The 27,658-nt window shown below is 44.4% G+C and overlaps 1 protein-coding gene across 4 annotated transcripts in view; it reads right to left on the bottom strand.

Annotated features, from left to right (window-relative positions):
- LOC148517538 (protein Hook homolog 3) overlaps positions 1-27,658 on the bottom strand; it is a 94,539-nt gene that overhangs the window by 9,136 nt on the left and 57,745 nt on the right. For all 4 annotated transcript variants that reach the window (XM_088478509.1, XM_088478510.1, XM_088478511.1 and 1 more), the window contains 12 exons: positions 27,415-27,578; positions 26,045-26,185; positions 17,832-18,033; positions 17,637-17,747; positions 16,201-16,288; positions 16,006-16,075; positions 13,945-14,085; positions 13,759-13,846; positions 12,034-12,068; positions 8,659-8,741; positions 3,705-3,805; positions 3,489-3,593 (listed from right to left, as the gene is read on the bottom strand). In XM_088478509.1, coding sequence (XP_088334635.1) covers positions 3,489-3,593; positions 3,705-3,805; positions 8,659-8,741; positions 12,034-12,068; positions 13,759-13,846; positions 13,945-14,085; positions 16,006-16,075; positions 16,201-16,288; positions 17,637-17,747; positions 17,832-18,033; positions 26,045-26,185; positions 27,415-27,578 — 1,329 coding nt within the window. The remainder of the gene's footprint in view (positions 1-3,488; positions 3,594-3,704; positions 3,806-8,658; positions 8,742-12,033; positions 12,069-13,758; positions 13,847-13,944; positions 14,086-16,005; positions 16,076-16,200; positions 16,289-17,636; positions 17,748-17,831; positions 18,034-26,044; positions 26,186-27,414; positions 27,579-27,658) is intronic.

The following is a 27,658-nucleotide window of genomic DNA, read 5'->3' as shown; positions in this document are numbered from 1 at the left end:
TGCCCCTGTGCAATTTGTCTATAAAGACTAAATATGTATTGACTATTTATTGGTCCAATTACTATTAAGCTTTATATATCGCTTAACTTTTTGTTTCTGACGAAAACATTCAGAATAGAAGCCCACTGAACAGCTGGAAAAGAAAGGCAACATGCAATTATATATCATTTCTGAACTGTCCCTCCATCTACCTGTGGTCAGCATCATAAGGTTTGGAGCTGTGTGACTAAATGTTCTATTCAGAATTGGAAGAAAAAGCTATTATAGATATTTAAAAGCTGTAGCCCAGCACTTAATATCATGAAGGCACTGGCAGTGGAGATGCTATCCTGCACTACAATGTAGAGATGAGCAGTCATTTACTTTGATCTGTCAGAGTAGAGTGTAGGGCATCTGAAACCCATCATTTCATGATATAAAATACAGTCCATCAATGTCAGTCAAGTTACAAAGAAGGAATACTAGTGCTAGTGTACGGGGAGTGTATTTATAATGGGGGCAGGGTGTGTGGTGTGCACGGGCCCCTGGGTCCAGGAGGGCCCACACTGCACACACATTATACTTCACCACTCTGGAGTCCCACGTCGGCGTGGCATTTTCCCCGGCGTTTTGCACATGCACAGTATGGAAAACCCCCAGGACAATAGCTGTTGTGCCATTTTCCCAGGGACCTGCGAATGCGTTGTAGACTCTGAGCCAGAGAGAGGGGGTCCCAGACAGAGACTGCACATGGGCCCCCTCTTCTCTTGAAACGCCCCTGAGGAGTGTACAGTACATACTGCTAACTCTTGGAACTGGTATGCCACACCCCTGGGCTTTGTTAACCATCTGAAGTTCTCATTTTATTATCAAGCTATTTAAAGAGAAACTCTGGCATACTACTAAACTGCTAAGAAAAGGTGTGCACGGCTTTACTGGTGTTTAATGCTGAATAGACATAAAAATTATTTACAGGTATACCAATCCGCTCCAGTTGCTATTGGTGCTTTGAGAGAAAAAAAAAATCAGGAGAATTTCGACAAAGACCAACTGTTACATCAAATTAGAGTCCTCTTCTGCAGTTTATAAAACATGACTTGGCTAGGTGGGTTCCCCTCTGTATCTCATGGTTTTGAAAACTCACCTCTATAAAAATGAATATTTTGCCCATGCTGCTGTCCCAACTGTCTTTCTCCAGACTATTCAGTCGCTCTGTGGTGTATTTGTGTGGCATAAGCAGCAGCCGCGGAGTCATAGAGCTTGTCTTGCCATGCCACACACAGTTAAACCACATTATGTAAAGGGAATGTGGACCCAGGACGTAAAACATGGGGGAAATAAAAAAATACTTTGGTCAGATCAGTAGGTGGGGTTCCTCCCGTGTCTTCCTCTCAAACCAAAGACCAGTCTTGGTCCATGCAGTTCCCAGTGTTAGGTTCACTTTTTCTATATGGGACAGATTGAACAAACATATGCATCTGGCTCCATACCCGTCCCCTCCGACATCCATTTGGTGACACCCTCATTTCTCTCTGGGATGTGTCAGACCATATATATGACCTTGGGCTGCAGCAGGTATTACTAGATTCTCCTATGTCTGACGGGATTTTGTGCAAGAGAAATGGTTTAACAGTTACACAGCAGTTTGCGTATCTACAATCACCAGCTTTATTCAATCATAACTCACCTAAACTCAGACCACTCAATACTATTGAATGTCTATGCACTTACGACCCTGGTTGTAGCAGTACCATATCAATTCTCTATTCCAGTGTTGGCTAACCTTGACACTCCAGCTGTTGTGGAACTATATATCCCAGCATGCCCTGCCACAGTTTTAGCATGCCCTAATAGCAAAACTGTAGCAGTGCATGCAGGGTTATGTAGTTCCATAACAGCTGGAGTGTCAAGGTTAGCCAACACTGCTCTATTCCATGCTAGCTGCATCGCTCACTGATGAGGCAGAGCCATTTGAACTTGCTTGGAAGAAGGATCTGGGGATTGATATGGGTGAGGAGGGGGTGGTCGCTTATTCATCAGCAAGTGTATAAAGGCCTCTGTTAATACTAATATACGGGAAAAAGCAAAGATATATTGCCACTGGTATTTGGTCCAAGAAGCTCCTGCTGATTAAAATGATATGCAGCATGTCTATATTCTGTGTGCAACTGCGGGTGTATCTGCATGCGAAATGCTACGTTACAGTGTAAGCAGCTGTGATACTTTAACATAGCATTTCGCATTCAGATACACCCGCAGCAGCATAATCAGCAGAAGCTGCTTGTGCGTCCTATTTACATCGCCTTACAAATAATACAGATTTGAAGGTAAAAAGTCGCACAAAAAGATGCTTGGCGCTACAGAGTCATGCCATGGCATGGTGCAACTAGAAGGACTGTTTAACACGCAAGCAAGTAAGATGTATGTGGACACATCTGTATACCCACTATCCCCTGACCTTTGTACATATATGACTGGACTGCCGGCATAACTTATACTTTTGGGATATGGATCTGTCCCTGATGGGTAGAACTATCAACATTACACCCTTAAATATTTGTTGCATGTTCTGCTTTGTTAACCACTTCGTGGGGGCACAAAACCTGCGATAAACTTTCAAGACACACAGGTAATGTGGCTAAGCTCCAATAATTGCCACTAATTGGGAGCAGCCTACTGTGTCCTCTCTTCCTGATGTTGCTAACAGAGTCTGGTATAAGGCCTCTATGGAGTACATGACAGCTCTCCCCCGTGACACGTGTGAAGCTTATCATGAGGTCCGGGAATCTTGGTTTACCTAACACAATCGTTCCATGTCTGGGATGATATAACAACATTTTTTTGGAAGTCACTGATATGCTATTACCTAGAAGAATTCCTTACGATTTGTCCCTCTTTACTTACTTATATAGGCAATTTGAGGCTTGGTGATGCCTTTAACCCCCCTTACTCCTACCCGACCCCCCACCTTTTCTTACTGAAAATGTAAAATGTGGTAGATACATATTTCTTCGAACTGTATATGAGACCTCTCACATCTAAATTTATTTCGGACTGTTTTTTAACTGACAAAAATCATACATTTGAGCGGAAGAGTCAGATAGAAAAGATATGCAAATTATTGTAACAGATTGCTGCACCAGACAAATGATATAGGGACTTTAATACAATATTTTCGTAGTAAGGCTCTAACTAGTTTAAGTGTGCTAGCTAGTCTCCCTGCTGAGTTTATCATCCAGGAGCAGTGCCATTCCTTTTCTTCTCTTCTCCCCAGTCTGCCCTGTCACTCATACTGAGGTGTAATGATCCTCTCAGCACAAAGGAAGCTTACAGGCAGCAATGTGTGTTACAATGAGGACAGAACGTGATATCACAGGAGTGTGGTCAGGTCCAGAACCAAAACACTGGAATAGAAGGCAAGAATGGTGGCAGACATTGCTCCCTCAGTCTGCACATAGAGAGAGATCATGAATTCTGAGGTCACAACACCTTAAAAAAAACAAACGTACCTCTAATGAATGGAACATTTTATCCCTTTCTTGCAGTTGATTCTTTAAGGCTTGTATCTCTGGTCCTGTTCCCTGATTCTGCTTTGGATCCAATGTGCGGATAACCTGGAGGAAGTGAAACAATAGATTTTGTTCAACACTATTATAATGCAGACAGATACTGTCTGTAATCACCCACAAGCCAATAATCACAGTACAGTTTTACTCAGGGCTTACACTTTTTGCTTTTTCCAGATATTTTTTGTACCGCTCCTCCATTTGTTTCATATCGTCTTCTTTCTTCCGTAAAGCATCTTGCAATTCTTCAATTCTTATTGCTTTATTAACAAGAAAACAGAAACTTTGGTAAAGCTTGCCCTGATTAATACATATAATCACTTCTCCATTTTATAGCAATTTAAGAGCTACAACATCACCAGACAAATTAGTCTACATAGATGTTAAATAATAAGAAACAGGAGAATTAAACCAGAGATGCCAATACAGACCATGGAATACATTGCCACTTTATTAATGAAATGCATTGTTATTTATTTGTTACTTTCTTCATAATTGTTTTCAACCTAGGAGGTGTCTCACTGGAGAAGGATAACATATCCTATATATTAATATTTATTAACATTTCCAAAGCTAAATGAGTTTTAAGTAAAGCATATTAATCATCTTTTAACTCGAGGAATTTATTAATATTACAGGGGAACATCAGCCAGAGTAAAGTGTAATAACTGCATGTGGTAACTGGTAATTATCACAGTGTAGTGGGTGACAGTAGCATGGGTAATTATCGCAGTCTAGTCATTGGTGAAGGTGGCAGCATTATAATGGCACAGTATTTTATTTTGCTATACTCTTCTTTCAACAGAAATAGTCCTTAAAATGTGTATATGACAGTAGGTTAATTAAATGCAATGCATAATTTCATTGTAATGTGTTCTCCAGAAACTAATGCACAATGCTGCTAATCCTCACCCCTGCTGTACCAACATTAGTTTATCACTCCTCAGATATCCCTGGTCTGTACTGAACCATGGCCAGCATTATTATTCGTATCATATTATGGGGGAGATGTATCAAGGCTTGGAGAGAGATAAAGTACCAGCCAATCAGCTTCTGTCATTTTACAGGCTGTGTTTGAAAAATGACAGTTAGGAGCTGATTGGTTAAGACTTTGTCTCTCTACATGGTTTGATACATCCCCCTGTGTGTTACTCGCACAGATCAGTTTGAACAAGGGACACTTGGGAAGATGTAAGAAGTGGTGGCAGGCAACGGGCGTTATTCGTCAGGACCTGCTCCATCCATTTAGCGTGGCGAAGCAGGTCCCTTCATCGGCGGCATGTATTAATATCTTACTTGCCTCATTGGCGAATGGTACTCTCCCTTTTTCTTTTTATAATGCACAATCCCTGGCTGTTGGAACAGCCTGGGACAGTGCTATGCTTTTGAAATTGATAGCTACAGTTGTCGGAGGGTTCTTAGGTTACGGGGAAGTTAGGTTTAGACACTAGGAAGGGGGGATGTTAGGTTCAGCACCGGGGAGGGAGGGTTAGGAGTAAGGTGTAGGGAACTTACCTTCCAATTTCGGGATGCCACTGTTGGTATTCTGACATCCGGTATCCCAACAGCCGGGATCCCACACCCAACCCTTACTTCGCTATGCAGCTAGTTTATTACCTTTATTTTTTTTAAACACAGAACAAACATTACTGGGCTAGTCTATTGTTTTTGTCTCTCTCTGGCCCTGTAGTTTAGCATTTCTTATCTGCAAGATAAATGATCATATTTCATGTGTTCAGAGATGCACAAGACTGATCTGAAGGTGTGCTTAGGAAATGAGGAATGATTTATTGTACACACCAATAAATGTGTTCACTGATATTTATATAATATTATAATGAGAGTTATGGTAAAACTTACCTTTGTTAACTCACTTTCTTAGAAGTCCATAGGGTCCGCAGGGAGACCTTGGGGTGTAGGTGGTGGTTGAGGACCGGGCACCGAACAGTCAAAGCTTTGCTCCCAAGATGCAACGGTCCTTCCCCGTATACCCCGCCCCCTTCAGTTAGTGACAAGCCTAAGGCCGGAGGAGGAGAGGATAGAAGGAAGACTGGTACATACAAGAGTCACATTCTCACACAGAAGGAGACGGGAAACCAGTGACCAGAAAACATAGCCCATAGAAGTCAGGTGCGTCAGGGCCACATGGCTACCTTACAAAGCTGTTCAGCTGAGGCGCCACGGAGAGCTACCCATGAGGGACCCACAGAGCCAGTGGAATGAGCAGTGACAGTAGCATGTATAGGAAGGCCTGCTTGCGTGTAAGCCTGCGAGATAGTCATACGAAGCCATCTATCCAATGTTTGTTTATTGACTAGCCAACCCTTCTTGTGAAATCCATAGAGCACAAAGAACTGGTACGGCCCACATAGATCCGGAGAGCGTGGACCACATCCAAGAAGGCCTCACCTACCGAGAGGTCTGGTGATTGGAAGGCCGGGACTACGATTTCCTCATTAATATGGAAGCGAGTAACCACTTTGGGAAGGAAACCAGGGCGAGCCTGCAGAACAGCCCTGTCCTGATGGAAGATTAGAAATGGGGAGCAACATGAGAGTGCCCCTAAACCAGAGTGTTGATCAGTCACTGCAACCCCAGCCCCGGAGACTGGCATCCGGTGCAAGGAGTACCCAATCCGGGATCCAAAATTTGGCGACCTTTGGTTAAAAGGGATGAAGGGAGAGGGACAGATGGACCTCTGGAGAGAGAACCATCGTTTGAGCCTTATCCGATGGGGCAACCCATTCCACCTGGACAGGATTAGCTGTTGCAGGGGCCTGGAGTGGAACTGACCGTACTCCATCATGTCGAAGGTGGATACCATGGATCCTAGAACTTGCATTGCTGAGTGAACTGACACTCAGCGACTGTGTAGGAATATGCGCACACGTATTTGCAGTGTGGAGATCTTGTCTGCTGTCAGGAAGATTCTCTGATCCTGAGAATCCAAAAGAGCTCCCAGATGAACCATCCTTTGTGAAGGATTCAGGGAGAATTTCTTCCAGTTGATTAACCAGCCGTGCTTTTGTAGGAAGGCAATGGTTACCTGAAGATGGCATTGAAGCACCTCTGGGGAGCTTGCTAAGAGCAAGAGGTCATCCAGGTATGGTATATCCCCTGGCCACGCAGGTGGGCTGCCATGATAGCCATAATCTTGGTAAACACTGTAGCTGTAGATAGTCCAGAGGGTAGAGCCTGAAATTGGAAGTGTTGCTGTAGTATAGCAAACCGGAGATATTGCTGATGAGAGGACGCTATAGGTACATGTAGGTAAGTGTCCTGAATATCCAGAGTTACCATAAAGTCCCCAGGCTCCATAGCTAGGATAATAGAGCATAGGGTTTCCATCCTGAACCTGGGTAACCTGATGAACTTGTTCAGGGATTTGAGGTTGAGGATAGACCGCTGAGACCCATTTGGCTTCTGAACCAGAAAGAGTAGAATAATAACCGTTCCCTTGCTGTGGTAGCGGGACTGGAACTATAACCCCTGCTTGCAGCAAGGACTGAATGGCTTTGGATGAGCAGGGCCCTGTTCGGGTCTGATGGAGGGCCTGTGTAGAAAAATTGGCGAGTTGGCCATCTTAGAAATGAGAGGGCATACCTGTGGGAGACCACTTCTCTTACCCAAGCGTCTGTGGTGGTTTGACGCCAGCACTGGGCAAACTGAAGTCGGCCTCCTACTCTGGGGTCACCCAGGGGGAGGCCCTTCCCATCAGGCTGAAGGCTTGTCCTCGGATTTTGAAGCAGAACGTCTGGTGGTCCAGGTCTGCTTGGTCCTGGGCATAGCCGCCCTTGTGGAAGCCGATTGCCTAGGAAAAGATTGACTCTTAGGCATTCCTTGGGGACAAAAGGACCTAAAGGATGTTGTCCTAGGTTTTGTGGTAGCTGATGAAAGCAGAAAGGCAGTCTTTGATGCTGCTAATGTGGCTACAATCTTGTTTAAGTCAAACAACATCTCCCCATTGTAAGGTAATGTTTCTAATGCTTTCTTAGAATCTGCATCCGCCTTCCATGACCACAGCCAGAGAATGTGGCGGGCAGAAACCGCCGGAAGCCCGGTCCTCAACCACCACCTACACCCCAAGGTCTTCCTGTGGAGCACTATGGAGCCTGAAGAAGAAAAGTTGTTATTTTGAAGTTGGAGTCAGAACATTTTTACAGACTCCAACTCCTTCCAAAACAGTTTCAGACATCATAGCCCTTGTGCTGCATCAATATCAGCACTGTCTGCAGTAGTCACGGTCAGTAACACTGAATAATAGTTTTTGGACCAAGCAAGCAGTGATATTGGGCCCTATGCCAGACATTGGTTACAATATTGCAGGGTGTGTAGGCAACTTTAGATAGTGAAGGAGAAGGTACCCTAACAGCAGAGAGCATTTATGTCAGGCTCCTATCAAATGCACATCTGTAAATGATGTCATAACTGCAGATTGTTTCCACTGCTTCAATTATCAAAAATCTTTGCAAGATCACTGACACTCTACAGCAACCTTACACAGCACTCTGGCTTCAATCAGAGTTTTATTATGCTGTATTCACTGAATTAAACTTGTAGATAACTTGGTAGCATAAAGAGAACACCATCAGCTAAGTAGTGGTAATAATGACAAGCAATTGAAATGGAGGGAGAAAACCTGGAACCATAATAGCAAAACTACCAATATCAAAAAATATATATTTTTGACTTAATATCTATATTGCGTACATAAATGATTGCACTTAATTTTTTGCTCTTAATGCTATGCTTAAGATAAATATCACTCAATCTATTATGTATTTTACTGTCTCTTTAAAGTCAAGAGGATAGAAATGCCATATCATTATACAAATATATTTACAAATGGGAATGCAAGTATTTTAGGACATTAAGTAATTGTAAAAGGTCCCCCTTTGAGTAATACATATTTATGCCAATTTATTTTACTTTAAGTTAAATATAGATGTTATAATGAATGCAAAGGCATTTTACAAATACCAACTTATTTTAACTGAAAGTAACTAAACGGCTAGACAAAATTCTGCACTGGTTTTACAGCAATTATTACTTCCATCATTTTAGCCTTAGCGTCTACATCAGAACTATGTCCCAATAAGGAATGTGAACATACAGCTGTTGTTGTACCGCGGCTCCAAGTCTTCAATTATTGCACGTTTCTTCTGCAGCTCATTGTTGGCTTCATGGAGCTTCTCTCTGCATTCATAAAACAGTGTTCAGAAGACAAAGAGACACAACCAGTAACACTGTTTTAGTTTGGTCTTTTAACCAGAAAGCAAATAAAGAACACTAGCAAAGGTTTCATAGAGAGACCGTCATATATTTATTTGTTAAATTACAGCAACATGTAATTATTTTTTTCCCCTTCATTCAAACTAAGTTTAGTATGGATTAAGAGGTCATTTTAATTTTCAGGATTAGGCAGTGGAACTCAAAAGTAATGTCAAAATTTTCATTATGTCTGCATCATAACAGTCGACATTAGTCTGCTTACCTACCTACTAAACTAAGGGACCAGGACAAAGTCATTTTCTTAGCTGTTAAATGATCAATGCAGCTATTCATAATTAAGCATAATGTGGCTTTGGATAAACAATGTGGAATCAGGCTTAAGGTGCGTATCCACTACGCGATTAAACAGGCCGATTGAATGATAACGACATCGTTCAATCACTTGTTAATCGTTTGTAAATCGGGCAGTTTAATTTAAAAATCGCCCGCTGGTCGTTTTTGACATCTATCATCGCCCGAACATGCCGGTCTACCTGATGACGTAGTCAGGTTGACCATGTTTGGGGATGATTGATGTGCCTATATTGTACGGCTGATCGTTCAGTGTAGGCACATCACAGACTGTGAAACGACTGCACGATTACAATGTCATAATTGTGCACTCGTTTTACAGTCGTCAAATGGATGCGCACCTTTATAAGCATCTATGGAAAAAAATCCTCTGCGTTGCCCACTTACATTAGTCATGTACTCAAAAACTGGCTGCATCTACCACTGATCAGCTATTATTTTGAGTGTGAATCATGAGAAATCTATACAAATGGTTCTTCTAATGAATTCATGAGCAAAACCGCTGACTCTAAGGGGGTATATTTACTAAAGTGTGGGTTTATAGAAGTGGAGGTGTTGCCCATAGCAACCAATCAGGTTCTAGCTATTATCTTATAGAAGGTGCTAGATAAATGATAAGTAGAATCTTTACTTTAATAAATATTCCCCTAGATGTGCAGGTAATTGTCATTCTGTGCACTGTAGTAAAAGGAGACATTTACATTTTTCTAGGAGCAGCAGAGCAATGCATAATTGTAGCTTATAAAAACAGGAAAGGCACAAGGGAAAACTATTTATAAAAGTGGTGCTTACTTATGGTAAAACACCTTTTGGGAAGATGTATGGCAACTATCTGATCACTACTTAACACTATACCCTATCATAGTGGCATACAGATTAATCATATTGTATGCTGGCCCTTCTAATATCAGCCACACACAATAATGTCTGCTATATACCAGTTCAAATAGGCCACACTGGATGAGATCAGACTATTTTTTTTGCTGGGGCTTATGCAGGGTACACACCAGACGAAATCGGCCGGATCGATAGGCATGTCAGCAACATGTGCCCTTAATGTCACAGACAATGTGCGCACCCACGCATAGTCAGCGACATCGCCCATCGGACCTGGGCAACATCATTAGCGGGGGGCCATGCTGCCGAATGCAGCATGGCCCCTGCTCTTGCGCCGTTGTTTTCAGCATCGGCAAGTGGGCATGCACTTGCCGATGCCAGCACTCCGCTGGGATGCATAGCTAACCAGCCTTTAGTGACACCGCTGATACCGTGACTTGTATGGCCGGTATTAGAATACATACTCACGCTAACACTATTATAGTAGCCTAAACACTCGGGTCCCTGAAAAACATATTACTCCACTCCCAAAACAATTCAAACCTTACACAGGTCAATCTACCCTCAATTTGTATTGAATTTATTTAAGATACAAATGTGTTCTGCTCTATGCTTCTGATTTAATTTTATTCACAAAGCAGTTTTGTGTTGTATCCAAAGGGCCACAGAAGTACTCTAAACAACTCAATTGGGCTATAGACAACAGTGGGTCCAATTATGAGTTGGGAATAAAGCAAGAAAGTAATTGTGCACCTGGACAAACCATGTAGCAATGCAAAGGTGCAAATACATACTTTTTTTTTTTTTTTTTGCACGCAAGGTAAATACTGGCTGCTTTTGCATGTTGCCCACAAATGCTGGACAGCTTTATTTGTACAATGCAATTTACATTTCAGTGTGGACATACCCCTCCCAAATATAAATCTCTCTGCACATTTTACATCTGCCCCACAAGCAGTACAGCAGATGCACAGTTACTTGCTCTTTCCATATTCCAAAATCTGAATCAGGCCCAGCGTAGGGTAATCTGTGATAAAGCCTTCCAGCTCTCATGCTAACTTGCTGCAACATCTTCCTTCCTCTCCACCTACCCCGTCTGTGTCACTCCTGTTTGTCTGCCCCTCCCTTAAAGAATGTAAGCTCTTTCGAGCAGGGCCCTCTACCCTCTTGTGCTTCTCCCTACAGTAATTTAATTTATCCCTTACTCTCCACTAGGGCAACGAACACTTGGCTGCTTATGTGGGTGTAAAGGTCGCTAATATAGCAATGTTTATTATCCATGTCCGTGTCCTGCTTTGTATTGTATTGTATTACAAGTCGCTAGTTACTTATTTGTTTATGTACTTTGTAAGTCACTGCGGAACACCTGTGGCGCCATATAAATGATAATAATAATAATACTACAGCTACCCCTAGCCTAGTGACAAGTAATAAGCCATTTAAATGACACAGAAAAAAATCCAGAGATAAAATCTGCAGCTTTACTATGTATCCTACAATCAACAAAAATGTAAAGTATCATACAAAGCTGAATTTACTACACAAAAAAAAAACAACTGAAAAATCTACGCCTTAAAAAAAAATAAAGTAATTACACACACATCCTTTCATCACAGTGGCCAAACAGTACCAGACAGACAGGGTTCTTTGTGCACACAAGTGATAATACAGTAGTCCAGTAGCTTCATACTTTTTTTTTCAGTCTCAATTTTGAGACATCTAAAAATAGTGGTCATACAATACAGAAGAGTATCCGCTGAAAACATATGAACGCATGGGCGCTGACAGCAGTGCCTGGAAAGCCTGAAGCTTAAGCTAATGACTGTACTCTGCATGCTGTTGCACAGGGAAGATCTAGCGAGAGGCAGGATGAGGATTGCCTCCAGTCGCCAGTCTTAATTTAAAAGTTCTTCCATTGATCAAAATTCTTAGTGCCCTTGTGCTCCTGATCATTCCTACATAGAAAGCAGCATAGTGGCCTGAAACAAACCCTATTATACAAAAGGTGTATATAAGAAAATGCTGCAGTAGTAGCATTGTATAGAAAACCATTTAATAATATACTTACAAATGTTCCTCAAGCTTCTTCTTCAAAAGAAGTGACTAAAGGAAATAATAAGGAAAAAAGTTTTATAGTCAGGTAATATTTGGGATAATTCTCTAAAAATGCCAAGGAAGAGTTCTCTAGAACTATAGAGAATGTACAAACATAGTTTTATCACACACCCCATGGTAATTAGAGGTGAGATTACTTTCTTATTATACATGTATTGTCCTTGCAATGTATAAGGTATATGGTGAATCACAAACTATCCAGAGAGATCAAAAGGTTTAATTGCTATACATTAATTATAAAGGTAAAGACTACAAATATATATTTGTATAGTTTGATTTAAATCAAATAATGGTACAAATTCTAGACACATAAACCTTACCCCATGTTTCATGAAAAAAATGAGTCATAGAAAAATGTAATCCATATAAATAATTACAATCCCATACTTACTATGGCCTTGTGTGAAGTACAAGCCAATCAAGTGAAGCATTGTTAAAGGAACAAGCAAATTAATTATATTCAACCCAGATATGTTTTTACATACAGACACATCACTGTGCAAAATGGACATTAGGAAGTACATACATGTGATAAATACTGCCAAATCACCAGTTTCCATTAGATGGCGGTAAATGTAGCGCAGAAGCGAATAACATATTCCATTAGTTCTTGACAATGTGCTAACAATGGGCCTGCGCAGACCCTAAACATCGGAGATGTACAGTAACCATCGGGTTAGTGTACATCTCAGGATCAAGCCCAATATATCACTCAATACCTTCAAAAAAAACGGTTACCCATTCTGTTAGCATTCACAGTGCAATTATAAAGGCATTCCAAGCCAAAGCATGCGTTTCCAAAATAATTATACGGTGATAAAGGGGTTAAGACTGATTATATTACATCAATGTATAGAGTGAAGGCTGAGGCGGACAAATGCTACCGCTGTTGCACTTGTAGCGCTACAATGTGCCAATGATAACAATACCTACAAATATACTTGTGTATTAAAAGGCGTTTTTATTTTATATAAAAGAATGTTTCCCTTTATAAAGGAAAACATAACTGGCTATTGCAGCTGTTCTGCTGATCCAATCTGGTTCAGCGGCCATCGATGAGCGGCAGTCAGCGGATTGGTATATAAAAAAAAACATGTTAAAAATCCCCAACTCGCCGATCTCCACCAGTTTATGGTCGGTATTGGTGATTCCAGGATTTCTAACAACTTGAATTTTCCCATTTCCATGATCCCTCCGTAGGCAGAATGAGGAATTGCTGCAATAGCGGCTAAATATATAGGCCCCACATGAGAAAGCTGACAAGGCCCCCACCAGAAGCAGGACATACATCTTCCCTATGAAGTTCAGCTTTCTCACCATCTGCTCTCTTCTGTCATATAAACAAATCATTTCATTGGTTAAAATGCTGATGATATTTGACAAGTTGGAGCTGCGCAGTTTCACTATAACATTTCCGGTTTCACTACTTCAAATCTTAGGCATATCAGGTATGCCCTTATATGCTATACTAATTAAATTGGCACTATAGTATACAAGACATACCCAATTTACTTTGAGATATGATACACACTTGCTTTCTGTGCTATACTAGGTTATTGCATTCTACATACAGATCAACACACTCTCTCTCACCATCCCCCATAAGATGTATAGCACTAAACCAGACCATGCCTAATTTCACAAGGAAAAAACAACAGTCAATAATGACTTCACTTACATCTTCTGCTTTTGCTCCTTGGTCTTGTAATGATTTCTGAAGCTCTTCCACTTGTGACTGTACTTCTAGCAGCCTCTGATTTACCAGTCTATGCACAAAATAGGATTTGCACCAGAGTTAGAGAAAAGGACTCATACAGCAGCTAACAAATCATCTAATACCAAAGCTAGCTCTGGTCTCCTGTACCTGTTCTCTGTCTCCAGCTCGTTCTTCCGCATATTTGCATCATCCAGCAAACTTTGTAACAAAGAGATTTTTTCATTGTCTGATCCTTCTTGATTAATTTTTAACATTTTATTTTCATGCTGAAGGCGAATTAGTTTCTCCCTAGATAACAATGTCAATTGTTATTGAAGATAAGAAGCAAAATGACATAAGAAAAATGTGACAGTTTGCAATTAACTTTACTGCAGTCAAGCGTATACTTCCATTCTCATATTATAGCAGTTTCTGTCTGTTTTCATTGAGCAAACAAAATACTAATAAGTACATTGTCAAACACATAACACAGCTGCATCAAAACAGACTTTAGGGACATTTATCTCTTTCATTGTTAAACCGCTAATTACAACTGTCACCTTAGGCATAGCAATAAGGACAGCAGCAATCACACTTGCCACAGGGTCTATCCACCATAAAAGATAGCATTTTTACACAGCTGCTAATACTTCGATTACTGTATGGAAAGCGACAGAGTGCTAGTAATTAGGAAAACAGAGGTTATCATCAGCAACTGAATGTATGTACCCACAGCCTCTAGTTTCAGCATCAATATTTTGGTCCACTTCCATGTACTACTCATTTGGGTCTTTACACTGACATGTTATCAGAGTGGATATATAATATATAGGTGTGAATAAGAATGGCAGGGAAAATTAATAGGGCCCTGCAGAAAGGCCAAGGGTTATATTTACTAAGCAGTGGCTTTTCAAAGCAAAGTAATTGCCCACAGTTCAGTTTGGAAATTAAAACAGCAATATATATACAGGGCTGGTGCAAGGTTTCTCTGCACCCTAGGCAAAACTTCTGCCTACTCCCACCCCCCGCCACACACACATACATATATTTGCCCCTCAGGTGAAAGTTTGGTGGTGGTGTCTTAAAAGTTCCAAAGCCGCCATTGTCAAATAGAGAAACACCCCCTCCAACAAAATAAATAAAAAAACATTATGTGCGATATTTGCAGGTACACCCAGGCAGTCTCTAGTGTAATCAGGGGATACAAGCAGGACAGACAGATAGAATTGAATGGCGACTCTAATAGGCGTTCCTGGGCGGTGACTGGGGGAGCGACTGTCATCGGTGGGCGTGTTGGTGTCAGGGACACTTGTCAAAAGACGTAGTTCCACTGACACCCGTGGCCATATACAGTCTGAAATTCTGAGCAACCATAGGGTCACTCTAATATCCAATGGTCCGGACGATATCCGCTCTAAAGTGCGACTTGTACGGCACCACAATGGATTAGAGCCGCAGCAGGTAGGCATCTAAGTAAGCAGTGATATAGATAGAACACACACATATATATATTTTATTCCCCCAGCCTACTTACCTCTTTCCTAATGTCCTCAAGGAACAGCCTGTGTCCCATAGACTGCTTGGAAAGCCCCCCAGTGAAGAGAGGGGCGATCAGGCTGGAACATTTGTATGCTCGGTGCTCAGGTGTCAGCACAGGATGGGAGGAGTGGTGCAGCCGCGCAAGTGCCGGCAGCCAGAGAGTATAGGCAGACAGGGAGGGGATCGATCCACTACCATAGGCAGACTGTCACTGAAGAAGAAGCAGGAGCGTTTGCCGGCCGGTGACGTCACCGAAGCCGGACTAAGGTGCTGCGGGCTGCGGCTTGTCTCCTGCGGCTCTCTGGTCTAGCTGAGTGGAGTTTTCTTTTGCTTTGTCTGGGAAAGGGGGGGCGGGTGTAGATGGGCGCCCGCCGTTAGGGTAAGCAGCCTAACCGGGTGTCTTCAAGTGGCTTCCGGGAGAGGCAAGACCATGCCCCCTCTAGAAGGCAACCCAGCGCCCTTAGGCGCCACCCCTGTATAAATACTCCCAAGTGTCCTGATGCCCCAGCTTATAGTACACTATAGAACAACTATAGGCGATACAGAACAAACCCATTTACTGCATATTAACCAGAAGATCAATCTAGCAGAAAACAACTTCTCAGAACTGATAAAAGAAACCTAGAAAAAAGGAAGAATGTGACATTACTCCGATAGGTTTATCAGAGCAAAGCATTACTCCACACTTACTTTATTTCCGGTGTAACAATTTCTGCAGCCAAACTGTCTACCGGTTCTTGATTACCCAAAGGCATTAACCCTGTTAGAGTACAATACAGAAACAAAAAACTTTACGATTGAACAAATATTGCTAAAAAAAAAAAAAAAAATGAAGCGTGGCAAAGGTACAGATCTAATAAAGATACACAAGTTACGTTGTGTTACCTGCTGTGGTGAGCTGGCCCTCTTGTGCCTGTACACATCTGAGCTCCTCAATAGTTTCTTTCAGAGAGTCTCTTTCTGACCTTAGTCTCTGATGTGTTACAAACGAAATAGAAGATTATATGCATTAGGGTAAACTGAAACACTCAAATTGCAACGACACAAAGTACGAAATCTACATAAGGTGCTACCTAAACAACAGTCTGAGATATGCTTATAATGTCTTTGTATTTATAATGAACTAGTGTAAGCGAAGTTAACATTACAATAGTGGTATTTTTACACTAATACAAGGAGCAGACACTTTCATAGCAGATATTATTGTATATGTTTTGTGCATATATTACCTATTCATTCTCATGTATTTATGGTGTCTTGCTTGATTTTTTTTTGATTAACAGTGGCATTCTAGCTATACTTTATTTTATAGCTATGTCCCATCCAGCTTCAAGTTATGTGAAAGCTGACAGTGGTCCAGTTATGCTAGAACTGGTTTGAGTGATTAATTCTTGATCTGTGCCAGCTACGGAGCAATCACAGACACACATCGCCACCTACAGGTCAAATGAGGCCAAAATAAGGGAAATTAAATAAATGTAGTGCTTGGTTCCATTGCAATGTCTGTTTCTATTTTAATTGAACAGAAAAAGAACTTGTTCTCTTTTCATTTGTATTCTATAGGAATTGTATTATTATTAACCACTACAAGTTATTTCAGTGCGGAATTAGACAAAAATTAAAATGCCCTCACTTAATTCCATTTACTTGTCAAGTGCTGTTCATAATACACATATATTGTTTGAATGTTTCAAATATTTCCAGCAAGCAACTTCCTGCATTCCATCTACAGGTTACAGTGCTAGTAAGGTGTTTGAGGCTGTGTAGCTAACAAACATTCCAGTCGCATTGATGGACAGAACAAACATGCTGCATCTTAGCAGTGTGGATGAGTGGTTACAAAACAACTGGTTTGGAGGTCACTCCTCCATTAGCCTAATAGTGGCAATGTAAAAGCATGTAACAAATATTTCTAATGCTCTGGTGTCAAAATTATAGGCTGGGTACACATTGGACGATGTGTCGCCCGCCGACATTGGCAAATGTGTACGCACTATGTTGACCCATGCGCGCTCCAGCAGGGTCGTTCATCGATTCGACCGATCTGTCGTACATGCAGTTCAATCTGTCAATGTGACGAACGAACCCATGCATTTGGATGAAGCTGGTGAGCGACATATCGTGTGGCCGTTCGCCAGATCGTGCGGCGTGTACGGACCGCACGATATATGTCATCCGTCGCATAGTGAGTCGACTTTGTACACAGGTCGTCTAATGTGTACCCAGCTTTACTCTGATTCAGGAGTGGGCACAAGTGATCGCTATGGGACAAGTGCTTACACATTTGTATTTAATGCTGCTCGTAACAATAGGCTACTTACATCCTTTTCTTTTTGTAAGCTGTCAATTTTTTCTTTCAATCTTTTGTACTCAAAATCCAGTTTGTCGGCTTTTTTAGATTCTTCAGAGAGTCTATTCTGCAGCTCAACAACCTGTTTACAAAGTTGCATATGTTGCATTAGAAAAAAACAGAAGGGACCCATTTGTTAATGACAAATGTAACATTTTAGACATACCTGTCTCTTGTAGGTTTCAAGCTGACTGCGAGCAGCATTGGCCTTCCGGAGCTCCTCCTCTAGGCTCACTGTGTTTTGCATGTACATAGTGTTTTTTTCCTCTAGCAGCTTCACCTGCCTTCGCAAATCCCCAAGATCTTCCAGTTTTTTCTTGTACGACTCTACTTGACTCTCCAACTTTGATACTTTATCCGAAGAATGCCTGACACCAACATACAATAAAATGGCCTCTATATCAATTCAATCCAGCAAAACATATACAGGTTCCAATTTTTGAGCAGTCATTTTTATGAATAACTACATTTTACTTCCTTGCGCATTAAACAGTCCTTCTAGTCTTGCCATGCCGTGGCTTGACTCGGTAGCACCAAGTGTCTTTTCGGTAGCACCAAGCGTCTTTTCGTGCGATCATTTTCCTTTAAATGCATCTTATTCACAAAGTGATGCAAATAGGATACACAAGCAGCTTCTGCTGATTAAAATGATATGCGGCATATCTATATTCTGTGTATGACTGCAGGTGTACAGTATCTGCATGCCGCTCATGCGTTATGTTTAACGCGACTTGTAGCTCATGGAGGTAAGATGTACAGTATGTGGAAACATCTGTATTTCTAATCCAAAATGAGAGGAACATTTTAACATTCAGATACTGCTTACATTTCAATAAAACACTGGAAAAATAGGGGTGTCCTAAAGCACAGATAAGATTTTTTTTTCCTGTGCTCTTTGCTCCCCCTTATCTTTGATTATGGGATAAAACTTGCACTATGAAGTGTACACAGTGCAGTAGTCACAAATGAAAATGCATATAAAATAAACATATTTGACCGTGTCCGGGAGTCAGACATCCAGTGAGGGAAGGGAGGTGATGGGGCCTAGCCTGCAGCTCTCACTGTGCTTGTGCAAGACGGACATTAAGTAGGATTAGATCATAGATGTATAACAGTTATTTCCAAAGTAGCTAAGTGATCTACCAACATAGCGCTACAGCAAATAGAAACATAAAAAGGAGGACGGCAAGCAGTTCTAGCTATGAAGCACGCAGTACAATTATGTGTTATTACTAATATGGCCTGCACCACATTAGTTACTGTAAATCAAACTGCACTTATTAGAAGTGTCCATCTGTCTGATTTGCACTGTACAGAATTATAGATTAGTATGATTTAATATCTATAGTAATAACTATTGTCAGTTGGCTTATCATTTGCTCCAACAAGGTGACATGAAATACTGACAGATACAGAACAGGGATACACAGATGACAAATTACAATTTACCATTGATAATATTAAAACATAGCATTGGAATTACAAAGTAAAATGTGTTAGCAGACAAGGAAGTAATCCTTTATTTCTTCTATATCTACAGTAGATCTTCTATATCCTTTTCATATACACACACATATAAATATGTAAAACATGAATGCAGCTGCAAGGCTCATCTTCCTTGCAAAACGTTCTTCTTCTGCTGCCCCGTTCTGTCAGTCCCTCCATTGGTTGCCGGTTTTCTACCGTATTCAACACAAAATACTTTCACTTACACATAAGGCTATTAACCAAACCACACCAACATACATGTCTTCACTCATCTCAAAATATCTCCCAACCCGACCTCTCCGCTCAGCACAAGATCTGCGTCTCTCATCCCCATGCATTACTTGCTCCCATTCACGGTTACAGGACTTTCTTCGCACTGCACCCACTCTATGGAATGAACTACCTCGCACAATAAGACTTTCATCTAGTCTCCAATTCTTCAAGCGATCCCCGAAAACTCACCTCTTCAGGCAAGCTTATCAAATTCCAGAACCTCCCACATAACCTTCATAGCTTCCATATCTAATTACATCCCCTTTTACAGTCCACACACAATCTCACACATTGTCTTTCTCTCACATCCTCATGCCATTTGGTCGACATTCCTGTGTGACTGGATCATGCAGCCAACCAAGAAACTGTGCATTCTGGCTGGACCAAATGCAATATATAGCACCTATCCTTGTGTATTAATGCCTAATTCCTTATAGATTGTAAGCTTGCGAGCAGGGCCTTCCTACCTATATATCTGTCTGTTATTACCCAGTTTTGTTCTATTAATGTTTACAATTGTAAAGCGCAACGGAATATGCTGCGCTATATAAGAAACTGTTAACAATAATAATAATAATAAAACTGACAAAAAAGTGTTAGGCGTAATGAACATTTAGAGGTAAAGCAATTGTAATGTAGGCGCTATCTGAAAGCATAAAAGAAAGTAGAACCGCCAAGGTGTACAATAATATGAGATATGGTAAGAACTTACCCTTGTTATCTCTATTTCTACGAAGTCCATAGGGTTCCACAGGATACCTTGGGGTATAGGTGTGACGTCAGTCGCAGGGCACCAAAGAGTTAAGCTTTCAGCCTCCCAGGATGCACTAGGTCCCCCTCCTATACCCCGCCCCCGGGCCAAGGCACCTCAGTTAGTTACCAAGCCATAGGCCGGAGGAGGAGAAGGAAGAGAGAGAACAAAGATCTGGACACATACAAGAATCACATTCTCACCAGAGGGAGACGGAAAACCGGTGACCAGAGCAAAGCCCATCTGCAGCACAGGTGCGACAGGGCGGGAGTCCTGTGGAACCCTATGGACTTCGTAGAAATAGAGATAACAAGGGTAAGTTCTTACCATATCTCATATTTTCTACTTCAGGGTCCATAGGGTATCCACAGGATACCTTGGGGATGTCCCACAGCAGTATCCTTTAAGGGTGGGGACGCTCCTGTGCAGAAAGGAGAATCCGCCGCCCGAAGGAAGCATCCTGAGAGGCGAAGGTGTCAAACCTGTAATACCTCACGAAGGTATGGACAGAAGACCACGTAGCAGCCTTGCAGATCTGAACTGCCGAGGCACCACGTCGAGCTGCCCACGAAGGACCCACAGACCTAGTGGAATGAGCCTTCAGAGAAGGAGGGACCGGTAGGCCTTCATGAAGATAAGCTTCAGAAATAGCCATACGAATCCAGGCTGCCAAAGTTTGCTTTGAAGCAGGCCAACCCTTTTTACAGAAGCCATAGAGGACAACAAAGCGTCCGACTTCCTAAACGAAGAAGTGCGGTCAACATAAGTCCTTAAGGCCCGCACAACATCCAAAGAGGCCTCACCCACAGAAAGACCCGGTGAGTTAAAGGCCGGAACAACTATTTCCTCGTTAACATGAAACTGGGAAACAACTTTGGGAAGAAACTCGGGCCGAGTGCGGAGCACTGCCCTGTTCCCATGAAAAACCAAGAAAGGGGGTCTACAAGAAAGAGCCCCTAACTCAGAAACACGTCTGGCCGAAGCAACGGCCAGAAGGAAAACAGTCTTAGCTGTTAGCCATTTAATATCCACTGAGCCCAGTGGGTCAAACGGCAGTCCTTGGAGAGCCCTCAGGACCACAGCCAAATCCCAAGGCGCCACAGGTGGAACAAAGGGGCGGCTGAATACGGAGAACACCTTGCATAAAGGTGCGCACATCCGGGATTGTAGCAATCCTACGGTGAAACCAGACAGATAGGGCCGAAACCTGTACCTTCAAAGAAGCAAGGCGAAGCCCATGATCTAGTCCCGCTTGCAGGAAGGCGAGAATCCGAGACAGACGAAACTCCCGCGGTGCATAACCTCTCGGTCGACACCACTGGAAGAACGTATGCCACACACGATGGTATATCCTCGCGGAAGACGGTTTCCGAGCTCGTAACATGGTACGCACCACAGAGCTGGAAAACCCCCGGGACCTCAGCATGGCCGTCTCAACAGCCACGCCGCCAAAGACAGCCGAGTCAGGTCCGGGTGAAGACAAGGACCCTGAGACAGAAGGTCCGGTCGTAGCGGCAACCGCAGAGGACTGTCCACGGACAGACCCTGAAGGTCCGAGAACCAGTGCAGTCTGGGCCACGCGGGAGCTATCAACAGGAGCGTCCCTCCTTCCTGTTTGAATTTCCGGATTACCCGTGGAAGAAGGGAGACCGGAGGGAACAGGTATGCGAACCTGAACGTCCACCGGACGGACAGAGCATCCACCAGTAGTTGAAAAACGTCCGGGTGCAGGGACCATTCCCCTGGATGAACGTCCTGGCGACTTAGAAAGTCCGCCTCCCAATTTAGCACTCCCGGGATGAAGACCGCTGATATGGCCGGAAGACTGCGCTCCGCCCAAACCAGGATCCGAGAGACCTCTACGAGAGCCGCCCGACTGCGAGTTCCTCCTTGCCTGTTTATGTAGGCCACGGTGGTAGCATTGTCCGACTGGACCTGCACCGGGTGACCCTGGAGAAACCGCTGTGCCTGCAGGAGAGCATTGAAGACCGCACGGAGTTCCAAGATATTTATTGGAAGCTCCGCTTCTGTCGGCGTCCACCTGCCCTGGAACAAGTGTGGACCCAAAACTGCTCCCCAGCCCCGAAGACTGGCGTCCGTTGTCAACAGGACCCAATTTGGAACCCAGAACGGACGTCCCTTGTTGAGGTGGGTCGTCTTTAACCACCACGCAAGGGACAGGCGAACCTCCGGGGTGAGCACAATCGTCTGGAACTTCAGAGACTGAGGCAGCCCGTTCCACTTGGACAGGATCAGGTGCTGCAGAGGTCTGGAGTGAAACTGGGCGTATTCCACCATGTCGAACACCGACACCATGGAGCCCAGAAACCTCATCGCCGAGTGTAAGGACACCCGGCGGCTGTGCAGACAACTGCGCACCCTTGACTGTAAAGCAGAGATCTTGTCCTCCGTCACGAAGATCCTTTGCTGTCCCGAGTCCAATAAGGCTCCAAGATGCAGAATCCACCGAGACGGGATTAGAGTGGACTTCTGCCAGTTGATTAGCTAGCCGTGCCGTTGCAGCAGTGCAATGGTCAGGTCCAAGTGGTGTAACAGGAGCTCTGGAGATCCTGCCACCAATAACAGGTCGTCCAAGTACGGCAACATGCGGACTCCTTGCAACCGCAGAGAAGCCGCCATGACCGCCATCACCTTGGTGAAAACACGTGGTGCTGTCGCCAGGCCAAAAGGTAATGCCCGAAACTGGAAGTGGTCGCTGCGGATTGCAAACCGAAGGAACTCTTGATGGCGCAAAAGAATAGGGACATGCAGGTAAGCGTCCTGTATGTCCAATGACACCATGTAGTCCCCAGGTTCCAGCGCCAGAATGATGGACCGTAGGGTCTCCATCCGAAACTTCGGGACCCGCAAAGACTTGTTGAGTGCTTTGAGGTTGAGAATCGGACGATATGACCCATTGGGTTTCTGTACCAAAAATAGATTTGAATAGAAACCCTGGCCCCTCTGGGAGAATGGAACAGGCACTATAACTCCAGCCTGGAGCATAGTGTGCAATACCTTCCGCAGCTCCGTAGCCTTGTTCCGGTCTGATGGTAGACCCGTGGTGAAGAATCGAGCCGGGGGTCTGTGCCGGAAGGAGAGGGCGTACCCGTGGGAGACCACCTCCAGAACCCAAGTGTCTGTCGTAGTGAACGACCAACACCGGGAGAACTGCAGCAGGCGGCCTCCCACCCTGGGATCCCCCAAAGGGAGGCCCGGACCGTCAGGCCGCAGGCTTGTCATCTGGCTTGGGGGCCGGACGTCTGGTACTCCATGCCTGTTTCCGGGGCTTGACCGATTTCTTAGGGCCAGCCTGTCGAGGAAACGACTGTGGTTTGGGCCTGCCCTGGGCCCTAGATGACCGAAAGGACGATGGTCCAGAACCAGAAGGAGCAGCGGCCGACGGGAGACAAGCAGATATGGCTGCCGCCAGCGTGGCCACAATCTTATCCAGATCCGGACCGAAGAGAACTTCTCCGGTAAACGGCAACGCTTCCAGACCTTTCTTGGAATCTGCGTCCGCCTTCCAGGATCGCAGCCACAAGGTGCGACGAGCAGCTACCGCTGCTGAAGAAATTCTAGACACCAGAGTACTAATGTCTAGAGCCGCCTCGTTGATGTAGGTGGCCGAATCACGGAGATTGCCAATCAACTCTGCCTGTTCGGCCGGACAGTCGGATTCAAAAGAAGGCTCTAATGAATCCGCCCAGCGCTCCATCGCTCTGGCAACCCAGCAAATGGCCATAGCCGGCCGTGCTGCCCCCCCTGCAAGGGAATAAGCGGACTTCAGGCAGATTTCTACCTTGCAGTCCGTAGCATCCTTAAGGGAGGACATGGATGGCATCGGCAATGTGGCACTACGGACAAGACGGGTCACGTGAGAATCCACCTGTGGAGGGGATTCCCACTTAGCAAAATAATTATCCGCGAACGGATAAGCCACCGCCAGGCGTCTCTGCGGCCAGTATCGCTTGCCAGGCTGTTTCCACGCCTCCTCTAAATGGTCCACCAACTGACCCGAAAGAGGAAAGACTGTGGCATCGCCCTTCACATCTTTGAAAAAGGCATACTTAGATTTAGCCGCTGGGGGAACTTCGTCCTCAATCACCAAGGCTGTGCGGACCGCCCGAATAAGTCCAGGAATATATACTTTGGACTTAGCATCAGCGTCCTTAGTATGGAGAGGTTCCTGATCGTAAGGATCCAGAATCTCCCCATCATCAGACGTCCCTTCGTCATCCTCATAAGGAGCGGACAGAGACGCCACCGGCCTTTTATGAGGCCGCATCACAGACTCCCCTTGCAACACATCCGACAAGTGCTGTACAGAACTCGTCAGGGAGTTAACCCACGCTGGCTCCTGAGAACCCGGGAGCGGGGAAATAGGGAGACTGTGGGGTACCACCAATTGTCGTGGGAACCCCTGCATGGGTGACGACACCACAGACTGCTGGGACAAACCCATCGGAGTAAACGCGGGCTGCGGAGCTAACTGGCCCACTAAAGCTGTTAACGCCTGAGCGAAACAAGCCCAGGGCGGCTCCTGTACCGGTGCTGTAACCGTAATAGGCCGCGCCATGGACAAACACTGCCGGCAAAGGCCCTCCGCGCTACCCTCCCCCTCCGCTAACGGTACTTTGCACGTGGTACACTGTAGCTGGAGGGGAAAATCACTTTCAGACATGATGGCACCACGTATGTGACCTCTCTCACCAATTAAGTATTAAATAGGCGAGAGACCACCCTGCAGCACCGCACCGCAAGGGCTTTAGCAGAAAGAACAGAGACAGTAATAAAGCTGACAGTTTAGAGAAGAAAAGTTACAGGCAGCGCTAGCACAGTCACATACAATGCAGAGAAATAACAATTCCTGCACTAACAGCGCTGATCACTCAACTACACAGACACAGGGCCTGGTAGGACACAGCGCTGCATACACAGACCTGAGCCACAGCGGAGGAGAGGTATGCGGGGGGACCCAGACCACGATGCTTCCTTCCAGACTTCCAGCAGCGTTCACCATGCGTTGCAGAGAAGATGGCCGCCGAGGAGCAGAGAGAAGCTGGCCTGGGGGAGGAGCGCTGACACAGGACCAGTCAGCACAGTGCAGAGAGGGCTGTGTGCAGCGGGGGAGGCGCCGGCTGTGAGACAGGGAAGGCACGCTCCCCTGGCATGCATTTAACCCCTGGGACGCCGCAGCGCTACCGCTCTGCTGCGGTCCGCTGTCCCAGGGGGTAGTGGAAGCGCAGGTTGGTCGCCTGGCTCCACGCTGCAGCCAGTCCCCAGGGAGCCCCCTGCCTGGGGACTTAGGACCATGTGATCAGCGGGGACCCACCGCGGGACCCCGCTGCTTACCTCTGTCCCCCTTGAATCCGGCCATGGTCCGGAGCATCTGGGGTCACCGCTAGCTGTGACCCCAGACGCCCACCAGCATCCCCGGATCAGTACCGGCGTTCTGGTACCGGCGGGGTGTAGGGAAGACAGCATGGACGTCAGGACTGACTGTCCATGCTGTTCATCCAGATGTGCAGCCACAGCTGCATGAAGAAAAAGCTTCAGGGGCTCTTCTAGCCCCCACTCCAACAGGTGCACCCGACTCCGGCCGGGCACCAAACTAAACTGAGGTGCCTTGGCCCGGGGGCGGGGTATAGGAGGGGGACCTAGTGCATCCTGGGAGGCTGAAAGCTTAACTCTTTGGTGCCCTGCGACTGACGTCACACCTATACCCCAAGGTATCCTGTGGATACCCTATGGACCCTGAAGTAGAAATATATTTATATGTGGAAGACAGGTGAATGGTCCCACAATATTCAAGGGCTGCAAAAACAACATGCGAGCAGCATAATTGAGGAAATATGGTCACATACCGTAGAACATCCATTTCATCTTTCAGGGACTGTGCTTCATCCGCGAGTGTGGTTAAATCTTCATTCTGTTGTTTTAAATCGGTGATTTCTTTCTCCAACTCTTCACAACGTATCCTGTAATCATCTTTAGATGCTTCAAGCCTATAAATATGAAACTGGCCATTACAAAATGTAGAACATTTAACAAATAACCCAAAAGGGGACTTCGTTTATATCCCGGCTGTCGGGATGCCGTCGCCGGAATACCGACACCAGTCAGAATCCCGGTGCCAGCATCCCGACTAAGTATTGGGGTTAGCGGTTAGGCACTAGGTGGAGGGCTAGGGACAGGCTGCGGGGGGTAAGGTTAGGTATAGGCTATGGGGAGAGAGGGTTAGGATACAGATGTAGCCAAGCTCATCCATCCCGCTATGCGTACGCAGCAAGGCAAGTATGGCGCGACTAGTGTGCCATAGCCTTCTATGGAGTGAACACCGGCTGCGACTAGTTACAGCCCAACGAATGCTGCGCTATGCCGCAATGCCTATGTGTACGCATCGAGGGATGGATGAGCATGGCTACATTTGTACTTACCGAAAGGTGTCCTAATCGTTAGGAGGCTAGCTGACCACCGGGATCCTGTGCGCCGGCATCCGGTACCCAACCCCCCAAAAGAGTGCTCAACTGAATATGTAACTTTATTTACAGAGTAACTGGTAACACTCACAAAAATACATGATATGAAAAATGAAGTAAAGTCTATGCATATATTATGTGTGAGTGAGACTTTGTTGTGTTGATGACATTGCTGTATTTTGGGATTCCAATGTAATCTATTACTGAATGAATAGAGTATGACCAGAAATATAAACAAAAGATTAAAAAAATCAGCAACCTGTACCTGTTAGAACAGAACACACTTAACATAAGTTTATGACTCATGGTCTTTCATTACATATCAATATTTTTGCAGGTCAAATAGTTTTATGGACAATTGCACAGGTGCAGTCAGTAGTAATGTAGCATTGATGCAAGAGTGATTATCCAAAGCAGGGACTGGATAATGCCCGATATCATATAGGGTAGGGAGGAGCAAGTGCTTATGAAGGCAATAAAAAGAGTGGCTCTTATGAATATCAATTAACAATGACCCGCAATGTTATTATAAACTTTCTCCTTACCCAGAAGTGTGATATTTGATAGTAGTGACAAACAGGGAAAATGAGAAAATGCCCATACAGAAAATAATGGAACTGAAAAAACTACTAAAAACAAATGTGCGAATTGTTTTTTTTTTCTTTTACTTCTTTGGCATTTGTGATAGAAGTCAAGTTGTAACAGACAGATAAAATAACATAGGCTAACAAATCAAAGTCCCACTACGCACATACCTAAAGGTTTCTTCTTGCAGCTGTTCAAGTTGTGTTTGCAGCTGTAGGTGTCTCCTTCCTGCTGGGCTGTTGGGATCTTCTAGAGAATCGGACTGGTTCATGCGCTCCATTAGAACCTGGTTCTCAGCCAGCAAACTGCTCTTCTCTTCTTGGAGGCCTGCAACCTTAAATACAGACAGAGAGTCTAAGTTCTAACTCCGAGAGGAGGAAACCTTTACTGCACAATTCATGGTACATGCCAGCC

The sequence above is a fragment of the Taudactylus pleione genome, unplaced genomic scaffold (assembly GCF_031769625.1).
Source record: "Taudactylus pleione unplaced genomic scaffold, aTauple2 ptg000214l, whole genome shotgun sequence".
Classification (NCBI taxonomy): Eukaryota; Metazoa; Chordata; class Amphibia; order Anura; family Myobatrachidae; genus Taudactylus; species Taudactylus pleione.
Note: the sequence above shows the minus strand (reverse complement) of the source record. Positions and strands in the feature narration are given on the sequence as shown.